General features: G+C 29.1%; 1 protein-coding gene across 3 annotated transcripts in view; it reads left to right on the top strand.

Moving 5' to 3' along the window:
- The first annotated feature begins 7905 nt into the window (after positions 1 to 7905).
- Positions 7906 to 13466, top strand: part of sh3glb2a (SH3-domain GRB2-like endophilin B2a) — a 32954-nt gene continuing 27393 nt past the window's right edge. For all 3 annotated transcript variants that reach the window (XM_073818632.1, XM_073818633.1, XM_073818631.1), the window contains exons 1-3: positions 7906 to 8003; positions 8337 to 8478; positions 12416 to 12544. In XM_073818632.1, coding sequence (XP_073674733.1) covers positions 7941 to 8003; positions 8337 to 8478; positions 12416 to 12544 — 334 coding nt within the window. In that variant the 5' untranslated portion in view covers positions 7906 to 7940. The remainder of the gene's footprint in view (positions 8004 to 8336; positions 8479 to 12415; positions 12545 to 13466) is intronic.

Below are 13466 nucleotides of genomic sequence, written 5' to 3'. Positions count from 1 at the left end.
ATTTTTCTTTTATGTCAAAAATCATTAGGAAATTAAGTAAAGATCATGTTCCATGATTTTTTGTAAAATTCCTACTGTAAACCTATCCAAATGTAATTTTTGATTAGTAATATGCATTGTTAAGAACTTAATTTGGACAACTTTAAAGGTGATTTCCTCAGTATTTTGATTTTTTGCACCCTCAGATTCCAGATTTTCAAATAGATGTATCTCGGCCAAATATTGTCCTATCCTAACAAACCATATATCAATAGAAAGCTTATTTATTGAGCTTTCATATGATGTATATATCTCAGTTTTGTAAAATTTAACCTTATGACTGGTTTTGTGGTCCAGGGTCACGAATCAGCATTAAGAATGAGCAAATCATGAATGAATCACTGTTGATCGCTGTTCGGTCTGGGTTTGCAAAAAGATTGCGATTCAGTTTGATTCATTCAGACATTCATTCACTCACGCATTGAACCGTTTGAAGCGGTTTCGCTCACCTAAACAGGATACTTTTTCATTTACCGTCATTTCAGGTTCAACTGGCGAAATGATTTGCAAATCGGCTCCGAAGTTCCGATCTGAATCAAATGATTCACGATCCGCTCTCTGTACTCCATAGTCTCTCTCTGAATAATGATTCGTGAACCATAATTTCCGAATTTCTGATTTGCACTCCGATGTTCCGTGAATCAAATGATTCGCGAATCTGTTCCGAAGTTCCGATCTGAATCAAACGATTCACAAACCCACTACAAAGTTCTGATCTGAATCAAATGATCCGCGATCTGCTCTCTGTACTCCATAGTCTCTCTCTGAATAATGATTTGCGAACCATAATTTCCGAATTTCCAATTTGCACTCAGATGTTCTGTGAATCAAATAATTCGCGAATCCACTCCGAAGTTCCGATCTGAATCAAACGATTCACAAACCCACTACAAAGTTCCAGTCTGAATCAAATGATTCACGATCCGCTCTCTGTATATGTCATAGTCTCTCTCTGAATAATGATTCGCGAACCATAATTTCAGAATTTCCGATTTGCACTCCGATGTTCCGTGAATCAAATGATTCACGAACCTGCTACAAAGTTCCGATCTGAATCAAATGATTCACGAACCTGCTACAAAGTTCCGATCTGAATCAAATGATTCACGAATCCGCTCCAAAGTTCCGATCTGAATCAAACGATTCGCGATCTGCTCTCTGTACTCCATAGTCACTCTCTGAATAATGATTCGCGAACAGATTCTCTCTCAGAGAGAAAACTCTGTTGCACCCACCACTATGTGGTTTTAAAAATCATTCAGTGATGTCAATACGAAAATGAATGGCTCTTTTGATCTGATTTTTGCTAGTGAATCGCTTGGACTGAACGAACGAAGTCACGAGTTTGAATCAATCGGAGCGGTTCCAGCGTAAACAACTCTCTCGGGTCACTGATTCGGTTCGTCTTCGGCCATGTTATTGTTAGTACTGTTACTGGCTTAACTCGCTAGTTTTATGGCATTAACAGAAATAAGCGAAAAGGTATGATGTTTACAAATAAAATATCAACATTTTAATTCCAAAGATAACTTCCAACACAAATTTACGAACATACTTGGTGAGGTGACCGGTTTACTGCTAACTAGTAAAACACTCCATTAATATGACTAACGTTATCTGCACCTCAAAATATGTGTTAGATGGAAACATTGTGCATTATGATCGAGTTTGTAGCTAAAATCGATTTATTTAATATTGGTGATAAACCTTATCATTCAACTGAGCTGTGTTTGGAGCCAGTGTTGCCAGATCAGGTTGAGGATTTCCAGCCCAAAAGCTCACCAAATCCCGCCCACTTCAACAAAAACCAGCCCAAATTTTAACTGCCAAAATAATGAGAATTTTATTGCCATGTCAAGGTTGATAAGGACCATTTTTATCTCTTTAAAAAAAGAATAATGACAAAATAAAAATAATATGGATCAAAACAGTCCGAAAATATGTGTAAAATGTTCAGAAATCTTTTCAAAGTGGAAATTAACCGATGACTTTAACCCTTGGAAAAACGCATGCATCATTTTCAATGTCCACAGTAAAAAATATGCTAATTTCTGTGCAAAAAGTGCACAATAAAGTGATGAGAAACAAATGTAATGTAAAACCCCGTCACTCACAAGTCATCACGTCTCACTAACGTAAAAGACGTAAATTGATGGACAGGTCTCTGTTAAACTAAACCAGTAAGGGTTACGTTAAGCAAAAATGAGTTGATGACTGCACTACACATTATATTAGTGATACTTAGTGATACTTTGAGCTCGAACGTACTAAAATAACATGACTAATGATAAAAGTGAAGAAAAAAAAACAGCTGATTGGGCGTCTTTTAATTTTTTAAAGCAGCCCAAATTTTGTCTACCCGCCCAATGCCTTATTCTCCGGTCCAAGCCGATCAAAAGAAGCCCAATTGGGCAGAAACCCGCCCAATCTGGCAACACTGTTTGGAGCTGTTGATGTGGTTACAATGCCCTCTACTGGCCTTCAGCAGTACTACAAGCTCGTCTGAGATGTGCAGAATGACCTATAATGAAGTAAGCAGTCACACTGATGCAGAGGATGATGAGGAAGATGGTCCCAGGACCCACGTCCACCAGTGTGCAGGCGTTTGGACACGCACAGGGACTCTCCACCCACATCTGCAGGGGCCCGTCGGCGCTGAAGCTCTGGCTGTGTGTGATGGAGTGATTCGGGCTGCACTGGTAATGAACCACAGTTTGAGGCTCACAGTCAGGAAACACTGAGAGACAGAAGTCATCAGGTCAAAATATATTATTCAGACAGCTTTAGATTTACTCACATGAGCACCATTTAGTGATCCTATGAAATTTCTTTACTGTGCACACTTGATTTGTGTCCCTGGACCATAAAAATAGTCTCTAGCAATAGCCAAAAATACACTGTATGGGTCAAAATGATCACTTTTTCTTTTATGCCAAAAATCAGTAGGATATTAAGCAAAGATCATGTTCCATGAAGATATTTAGTTAATTTTCTATTGTAAATATATCAAAACTAAATTATTGGTTAGTATTATGCATTGCTAAGAACTTCATTTGGACAACTTTAAAGGTGATTTTCTCAATATTTAGATTTTTTTTCGCACCCTCAGATTTCTGACTTTCAAATATTGTGCTATCCTAACAAACCATATCAATGAAAAGCTTATTTATTCAGCTTTAAGATGAATCTCAGTTGAAAAGAAATCACCCTTATGACTGGTTTTGTGGTCCAGGGTCACATTTCATACGTCCTATTGTTAGCGTGATTGGTTACTTTAATTAAAGTAAACATGAAATGAAAAAAAAAAAAAAAAAAAACTAATAAAAAAAAAAAAAACTAAATTACTAAATAAAAAATCTATTGACCTAATATTTAATAAAAAATTAAATAAAGTAAATAAATCACTGTTTGCAAATTGACAACAGTATATTTATGATTGGTGATGTAATTCATTTTAAACTAATACATATAAATAATAATAATAATAATAATAATGTAAATTTCATTTAAAAAAGCATTTAAATTTCTTTTTAAATGTGTGCATTGTTATTTTATTTATATTTAATAGTATAATAGTAATATTTAATATATATATATATATATATATATATATATATATATATATATATATATATATAAGAAAAGAAAAATCCATACAGTATTTACTGTATGATAATCTGAAAGACATTTAAAAGCATCTAAATTTCATTTAAAAAAGCATTTTTATTTCTTTAATTGTATGCATTTTTATTTTATTTACATTTTATTTATATATATATATAAAGAAAAGAAAAATGGATTCAGTATTTACTGTTGGATGATCTAAAAGACAATTTTATTCAGTTTAAACTGATAAAAAAAAAATATTTACCTAATATTAAATTAAAATGTAAAGAAGTAAATAAATCACTGTTTGCAAACTGACAAATAAACATATTTATAATTGTCAATTTAATTAATTTTAAACTAATACATGTAAATAATAAATGTAAATTTAATTTTAAAAAGCATTTCAATTTCTTTTTAAGTGTATGCATTTTTGTTTTATATATATATATATGACAAATGCATACAGTATTTGCTGTATGATTATCTAAAAGACCTATTCAGTTTAAATTGATAGAAAACCTATTTACCTAATATTAAATAAAAATGTAAAGAAGTAAATAAATAACTGTTTGCTAGTTGACATAAATATATTTATAATTGTTAATTTAGTTCATTTTAAACTAATACATGTAAAAAAATAAATGTGAATTTAATTTTAAAAAGCATTTCAATTTCTTTTTAAATGTATGCATTTTTATTGTATATATATATATATATATATATATATATATATATATATATATAAGAAATTAAAAATGCATACAGTATTTACTGTATGATGATCTAAAAGACATTTTTATTCAGTTTAAACTGATAAATCTATTTACCTAATATTAAATAAAAATGAATAAATAATAAATGTAAATTTCATTTAAAAAAAACATTTACATTTCATTTTAAATGTACAAAATCTGCTTAAAATATCATTGTACTGTTGATGAAACACTAAAGAGAATCTTCAATTTAAGCAAATATTATTTATATTTATTTATTTATTAAAGACTTGCCTGATGGAGTTACTTACTAGAATAAGACACTGTGAGGGTTTTCTTCGAGTCGTTATAGCTGAATTTATTGCCTTCATGTCTGCCGTAGTTCAAGTATTGATTGATGAACCTGTTGTCCTGATGAATCCTACAGAAACAGCTTTCATGAGGTTCACTTATACATAACATTATGCCTCATCCCAACAATAGATGAGCTTACATCCAGTATATGGATCATAAATGTTTACTACTAAGCAAAAATCATTTTAAATGTCTGATCTGACCGTATAATGACACAGGCAGCCACGTCGCTGCAGTCTGCGATGCTGAAGTCCTCAGGCTGTGAGAAAGGCAGACACGGGCTGAAGGACAGGAGGACGTCTGTGTTTCCCGCAGCTGATGGCAGGGGTTTGAGTCGCTGTATGAACCCGTCTTCATCCGCCACTGAGCCCAGATCGATGAGGCCGGAGCCGTCCCGCATCAGACATTTACACCGGTTGACTTTAATACAGCCGCTGTGCTTCAGCTCGGACGAAGGAGCCACTGATGTGAGGCCTAAAGAGAAATAAACCACGGTCAGAATGGAGAGAACCATCACGTACATCCACCAGAACTGATCACTAACTACAACTGCAGCACTAGTCAGTTAACACACTAGTGACAATAATGCACACTAATGTGTCAGATTCCAGTCCTGCTCTGCACATGAACAGAAAAGCTCATTATTACATTATTGTTTACAGTTAGTAAAGTGATTACATGATATACTAATAAAAAATATATAGTTTAAAATATACAGTCAAGCCCGAAATTTTTCATACCCCTGACTTAAAGTTACTTTTAATCAACCAACAGGTTTTTTTTGGATTAGAAATGACACAGACGTCTCCCAGAAGATAAGACGATGTACATTGTGGAAAAAATTATTACTCATCTTTATCTTATCTTATTAACATTTGAACCATATTCATACCCTTCTCAGTAATCAATAGAAAAGCTTTTATTGGCTATTACAGCAATCAAACGCTTCCTATAATTGCTGAGCAGCTTTTTGCATGTCTCCACTGACTGTAAATGTTTTTGAAATATATTACAAACTGTATTTATAGGTAGTAAAGTGATAATATAGTATATATAATTTATTAAAGATAATAGTATGTTACAATGTAAAGTATATTACAAACTGTCTTTACAGTGCGTAAAGTAATCATATTTAATGTTTATAATTTTATAAAAAAAATAAATGATAGTATATAATATAAAAATTGTACAGTAGTCAACATTTGAAGCGAATCAAAACCTTTCATCAAAGTTGTCCTAAAACCAAAACAATAACCGTTCTTGTCTTAGGACAGCTTTGATAAAAAATTTTGATCTACTTCAAATGTTGATAACTATATATTGCAATATATTTACAATTAGTAAAGTGATTACATGATTTATAATTTATACAAATATATATAATAGTATAAAATATAAAAAATTATATAGATTACAAACTGCATTTAAAGTTAGTCAAGTGATTACATTGTCTAAGATATAATTTTATAAAAAAATAGCATTAAATATAAAATATATATATATTACAAACTGTATTTACTGTTAATAAATTGCTGACATTATATAATTTATATAATTGTATTAAAATATATAATAATATAAAATATAAAAATTATATATTGCAATGTATTTACAGTTAGTAAAGTGATTACATTAATGTTTATAATTTTATAAAAATATATAATAGTATAAAATATAAATATATATTGTAATAAATTGTAAACATTATATAATGTATGTAATTTTATTTATAAATATATCATAGTATAAAATAGAAAAGGTATATATTGCAATATATTTACAGTTAGTAAAGTTAAGTACAATAAAGTACATTATATAACATACTATATACAAATATTTAATAGTATAAAATAAAAACAAATTGTATATATTACAAACTATTAACAAATTGATAATTGATTGTACAATATATATATATATATATATATATATATATATATATAAAATCACTTTAGGTTTATATTTTATCCCACTATACATTTGTAAAATACATACATATATAACATAATTGTATAAAATATTATATTACAGCTGTATTTACATTTAGTAAAGCATTTACATTAATGTTTATAATTTTATAAAAATATATAATAGTATAAAATATAAAAAGTATATAGATTACAAACAGCATTTACAGTTAGTAAAGTGATTATATTGTAAAATATAATTTTATAAAATAAAAAAAGATATATCACAAACTGTATTTTCTGTTATAATTTTATAAAAAATATAATATAATAGTACAAAATATAAAAGTTATATATTTATGAAAACATGTTTAATGTGTCTACAATCATTTTAGGAGTACATAAAATTATTATACCTAAACAGATGTGAATATTATGATTTTTAGTATAAAACACATATGACTACTGAGCTAACAAAAATATCTTTTAAGAATGTTTGGCTACGTGTTGATGTGCATTGTAAAAAAAACTATAGGCCTATTTATATATATAATAAACAATATAATTCACCTCAGTGACTGTGCACGTGTTCTTTAACAAAGTGAAAAGTGCTAGTTGTAGTTTCATCTTCATTTTCATAAATTCATGCAATCTCAACTGTGCTATTGCTCTTTAAATAAGGCGGAGCAGTGGACCGATGAGCGCACTGATGCCTCGAATTAACCACCCACAGTAGCCCATAGAAATATTATAAACAGAATGACAATTTAGTTTAACAGTGTTTTAAAAATAGGCGGGGAGACGTTGTCTGTAATTGATCCGTTTATATAATTAATTAATTTTTAATAAATTATTTACTTTCTATTAAAGCTTCTAAGTGTAATCATTCAAGTATAAATTAGTATTATTAGTTAGTAAATTAATATTATTTAATAAGAAAGGTCGTAATCAAACGTGACATCTGTTACTTTTCTCATCGCTGCTTAGATGGACCAATCACAGTCGATTGTGGTGAGGGATTTTAAAAGTCATTTTATAACGAACGTTGCATCGGATATATATTTGTATAATAGCTATTAATCGTTAGAAATAACGGTTACAATCGATTATACTCTTCCCTCCACAAATGTTTGTAGTAAGACAAAAAACTACCTGAAATTTGAATTTGAATCAATGAAGAATAGTATTCGTGAGCCGCTCAGCGCCTCCTACCGGAACAACGGTTCGTTTCTCAGAAACCGTTGGACTGACAGAAACACACTGGCCTCTGCGGAGCGCCTGATTCCGCGGGGATTCCGCCTCTTTCTCCGCATACAACATGGATTTCAACGTGAGGAAACTCGCTACAGATGCTGGAATATTCTTTTCACGGGCTGTTCAGGTAGGAAAGGACAGTGTATGGATAAATGTACGAGTTTAAACACGACGGTCAGACTGTCGGTGACAGTTGATGTGTAGTGCGTGACACCCGCATCTGCGTTCACACAAAACACGAAACAGTTTCACAGATAAAATCAAAAATACACTTTTAGCTCAATTAAATCCAGTTTCTAACATAATTAATGTGGTTAATGTAGTGGATGTTTTAAAACAGGAATTAAATAGCGATATTGTTTGATTGATTGAGGATGAGGCGTATTTAAATGTACCGGGCTGTTTGTTATTATTTTGATAATATGACAGATTCTTGTTGTTGTCGTTACTTTTGCTCCAGTTTACCGAGGAGAAACTGGGACAGGCTGAGAAGACCGAGCTGGACACTCATTTTGAGAATCTGCTGTCCAGAGCTGACTGCACCAAAAACTGGACCGAGAAGATCTACAGACAGACTGAAGTTCTGCTTCAGCCAAATCCTGGTGAGCAGGTGCTCCTGACTCAGACACAGCTGATATATTCTGATATATAAGGCTGAGGGGTCAGTTCAGAGCACTTTTTACTGAATTTATCAACTGTGTTTCATCTGTGGTACCTTGAACATGATCTGGAAGAAATATCTGATTAAGCTTTTGATCAGACATCTACTTCTGTGTGTGGTGATAATGACATTATTATTATTTTTTTTCCTGAGGAAAGTAACTGAGGAACGGTCAGTTAACGTTAAAACAGTAAAATGTATATTAAAATTACAACTAACATTACAAATAAAATGATCAAATAATGAGTAATTTATAATAATATATTATATATTATATATTAAATATACGTCATGTCAAATGAATTGGAAATATCTATGGATAGAAAGGGAACCAGCCTAAAATAGAAAAATGTTCACCTTGTAACACTTAGAAGAATGGAAAGAAATGAAATAAAAAATATATTTTAAAGAAATTATTGTAATTTAAAAAATACAGCATATATATATTTTATATTGCACACACATGCATGTATGTACACATATACAAATTTTAATAATTTACATGTAATCATTTTGCACACTTTTATCCAAAGTAACTTACAAATGATGTCAATAGATTCAAAATATATAATATATATAACTGTTATATATAAATACATATATAATATATAAATATAAATATCTAATTTATATATATATATATATATATATATATATATATATATATATATATATATATATATATATATATATTTTACATTTAAAAGAATTTAAATAAATGTAATATAATGTTTTAAACAATTATATTCTTTCCTTTAAAATTATATTGACTATGTCTAGATATAAAATAGATATATTGTATATATTTATATATCTGTTTTAGTTTTTTTATTAATATTTTTATTTAGTTTTCTAAATATTTAAACAGCTGAGTAGAATTTTTTCAGGTTTCTTTGATAAATATAAAGTTCAGAAGAACAGCATTTATCTGAAATAGAAATCTTTTGTAAATGCCAAATGATTTGGAAATATTTTATGAAAAAGTCTAGCAAGGGAACAAGCATAAAATACAGAAATTAGGGAAAATTTAATTTTTTTACATTTAAAAGAATTTAAATAAATGAAATATGTTTTAAACAATTATATTCTTTCCTTTAAAATTATATGGACTATGTCTAGATATAAAATAGATATATTGTATATATTTATATATCTGTTTTAGTTTTTTTGTTAATATTTTTATTTAGTTTTTCTAAATATTTAGTATTTAGTATGATTTTTAATGTTTTTTAAAGAAGTCTCTTCTGCTCACCAGGCCTGCATTTATTTGATCGAAAGTACAGCAAAACAGTAAAAAAAATTTTTTTTTTACTATTTAAAATAACTGTTTTCTATCTGAATATATTTTAAAATGTAATTTATTGCTGTAATCAAAGCTGAATTTTTAGTAAAATCATTCCAGTCTTCAGTGTCACATGATCCTTCAGAAATCATTGTAATGTTCAGATTTTCTGCTCAAAAAACATTATTATTTTGTTGAACATTTTTGTTGTTGTTTCATTTATGTTTTTTATAGATTTTTTTATTTATATTTATATTAATTATTATGTTATGACAAAGTTTAGTGAGGGAACAAGCACAAAATACAGAAATGAGTGCAAATTTAATCTTTCAACACTTAAAATACGTGAAGAGAAAAAAATTAAAAGAAATGAAAAAAAGCAATTATAATCTTTTCTTTAAAATTATATGGACTATATGTCTATATATAAAATAGATATGTTGTACATATTTATCTATTTTAGTTTTTTTATTAATATTTTGAATTAGATTTAATTTTTATACACTATTAGTCAAATGTTTTTGAACAGTAAGATTTTTTAAATAAAAAAAGTCTCTTCTGCTCAACAGGTATTTATTTATTTGATCCAAAGTACAGCAAAAACAGTAACATTTTGATTTTTTTTTACTATTTAAAATAACTGTTTTATATTTGAATATATTTTAAAATATAATTTATTTCTGTGATCAAAGCTGAATTACTCCAGTCCTCAGTGTCACATGATCCTTCAGAAATCATTGTAATATTCAGATTTTCTGCTCAAAAAACATTATTATTTTGTTGGAAAAAAATGTATTTATGTTTTTTATAGATTTTTTATTTATATTAATTATAATTTTATGAAAAAGTCTAGTGAGGGAACAAGCACAAAATACAGAAATGAGTGCAAATTTAATCTTTCAACACTTAAAATACGTGAAGAGAAAAAAATTAAAAGAAATGAAAAAAGCAATTATAATCTTTTCTTTAAAATTATATGGACTATATGTCTATATATAAAATGGATATGTTGTATATATTTATTTATCTGTTTTAGTTTTTTATTAATATTTTGAATTAGATTTAATTTTTATACACTATTAGTCAAATGTTTTTGAACAGTAAGATTTTTTAAATAAAAAAAAAGTCTCTTCTGCTCAACAGGTATTTATTTATTTGATCCAAAGTACAGCAAAACTGTAAAGTTATTATTATTTTTTGTACTATTTAAAATAACTACTTTCTATTTGAATATATTTTTAAATGTAGTTTATTCCTGTGATCTCAAAGCTGAATTATTAGCATAATTACTCCAGTCTTCAGTGTCACATGATCCTTCAGAAATCATTCTAATATACTGATTTTCTGCTCAAAAAACATTATTTTGTTGAAAACAGCTGAGTAGAATTTTTTCAGGTTTCTTTGATAAATATAAAGTTCAGAAGAACAGCATTTATCTGAAATAGAAATCTTTTGTAAATGCCAAATGATTTGGAAATATTTTATGAAAAAGTCTAGGGAGGGAATAAGCGCAAAATACAGAAATTAGTGCAAATGTAATATTTCAACACTTAAAAGACTTAAAGAGAAAAAATTTAAAGAAATGAAAAAAGCAATTATAATCTTTCTTTTAAAATTATATGGACTATATATATAAATAGATGTGTCATATATATTTATTTATCTATTTTAGTTTTTTATTAATATTTTGAATTAGATTTAATTTTTATACACTATCAGTCAAAAGTTTTTGAACAGTAAGATTTGTAATGTTTTTAAAGAAATCTCTTCTGCTCAACAAGCCTGTATTTATTTGATAAAAAGTACAGCAAAACAGTAAAATTATTATTTTTTAGTTTTTAAAATAGCTGTTTTCTATTTAAATATATTTTAAAATATAATTTATTTCTGTGATCTCAAAGCTAAATTTACTCAAATCATTACTCATTACTCCAGTCTTCAGTGTCACATGATCCGTCAGAAATCATTCTAATATTCTGATTTGCTGCTCAAAAAACATTTATTATTATTATTATATTGAAAAACTGCTGAGTAGAATTTCTTTCAGGTTTCTTGATGAATAGAAAGTTCAGAAGAACAGCATTTCTCTGAAATAGAAATCTTTTATAAGTGCCAAGTGATTTGGAAATATTTTAAGAAAAAGTCTAGGAAGGTACAAGCACAAAATACAGAAATTAAGGCAAATTCAATCTTTCAACACTTAACAAGAGTTAAAGAAAGAGAAAAAATTGAAAGAAATTAAATAAAATGTTTTACGCAATTATAATTTTTTCATAAAGTGAATTGTTTAATTATTTATTCATCCATTTATTATTAAGCTATTAAAAAATAATATTTTCTTTATTTATTAAAAAACTCATAGGGGCGGACGAAATGTCCTCTAATTAAAGACTTCAAGACTTATATATATTTTAATGTGTGTCCAAGTAAAAAAAAACTACAAAGTAGACCAAAAGGCTAAAGTGTGTTATTTTAGTGCAACAAAAATCATTGTCATCTTTTCATTTTCATTTTCATTCTATGTCTCTGTCTAGTGTTGTACCTGGTGTTGATCTTTTGTTTTTGATGTTGCTATATTTGTCCGTTTGTTCACCAGGTGCTCGCATCGAAGAGTTCCTGTATGAAAAGCTTGACCGAAAGGTTCCTCCGCGGCCCACTAATGGAGAGATCTTAGGCCAGTTCATGCTGGAAGCAGCGAAGGAGTTTGGACCAGGAACACCGTACGGTAAGAATCCAACCTCAGAAATGGGTTCTGACAATGTCTCATTTTATTCATTTATTTTTTTATCAGTACTTGTAATTTTTTTGCAAACCCCAGCACTGGATTGTCTATGTGCATATTTGGCAGAAAAATGCTGCCAAGAGTAAACACTTGATTTATTTTGTCTGTAAGAGTAAAATAAGATGAACTCCCGTTGGGTTGAGGACAAATCATTTGATTTGGTTCTCAAATGCTGCTCCTAATTTAATTCAGTCTCCTGCAGAAACATTAAGAGTCACTGTCTGTGATTCTAAGGCTGCTTTTGTAGATATAATATGTAAACACAATAGGTTAGCGAGCGTTTCGCTCTTTAAGTGGTGGAATAATTAAACCCCACTGACTGCAAAGCTGATTATTATCCATGTGATTGGATTGATTTTGCAGTCTCTGATGGTTTTCCCTGCAGGCTGTGTGGAAGCAGCCAATCAATCTCCATTCATTTTCCTTTCTGTTCTCCATCGCACTGATCAATGGTGTCAGAGGTCACAGCTGTCTGTGATGTCATTTCCTGGCTAGCATTCTTCCACAGAGATTTTTTTCCTTTATAACCTTCATTAGAAGTACCGATGTCCAATTGATTTTGTTGTTGTTGTTGTTTTTCTTGCCTCTTACATGATAAATCAATGTACCAGTCAGTTTTATCAATATTAATAAGCCTAATACTCAAAAGCTATAATATTAAAGCACTGCCTCAGGGTTTTTATGTCAGACAGAGGATGCATTTTATGCTTTCTGAGCTATTTCTGAGCTAACACATTGACCACAGCAGTGGTTTGTAATTTTTGCTGTCTGTAACTTGATCAAAACAAGACCTGTGACCTGTTTTTTAATTTCAATCAGTTTTGATTGTGTTGCACACAGCTTAGAAGAAAAAACATTGCTTTCA

Source organism: Garra rufa, chromosome 15 (assembly GCF_049309525.1).
Source record: "Garra rufa chromosome 15, GarRuf1.0, whole genome shotgun sequence".
NCBI lineage: Eukaryota > Metazoa > Chordata > Actinopteri > Cypriniformes > Cyprinidae > Garra > Garra rufa.
This window is presented reverse-complemented; position numbering and strand designations above follow the sequence as displayed.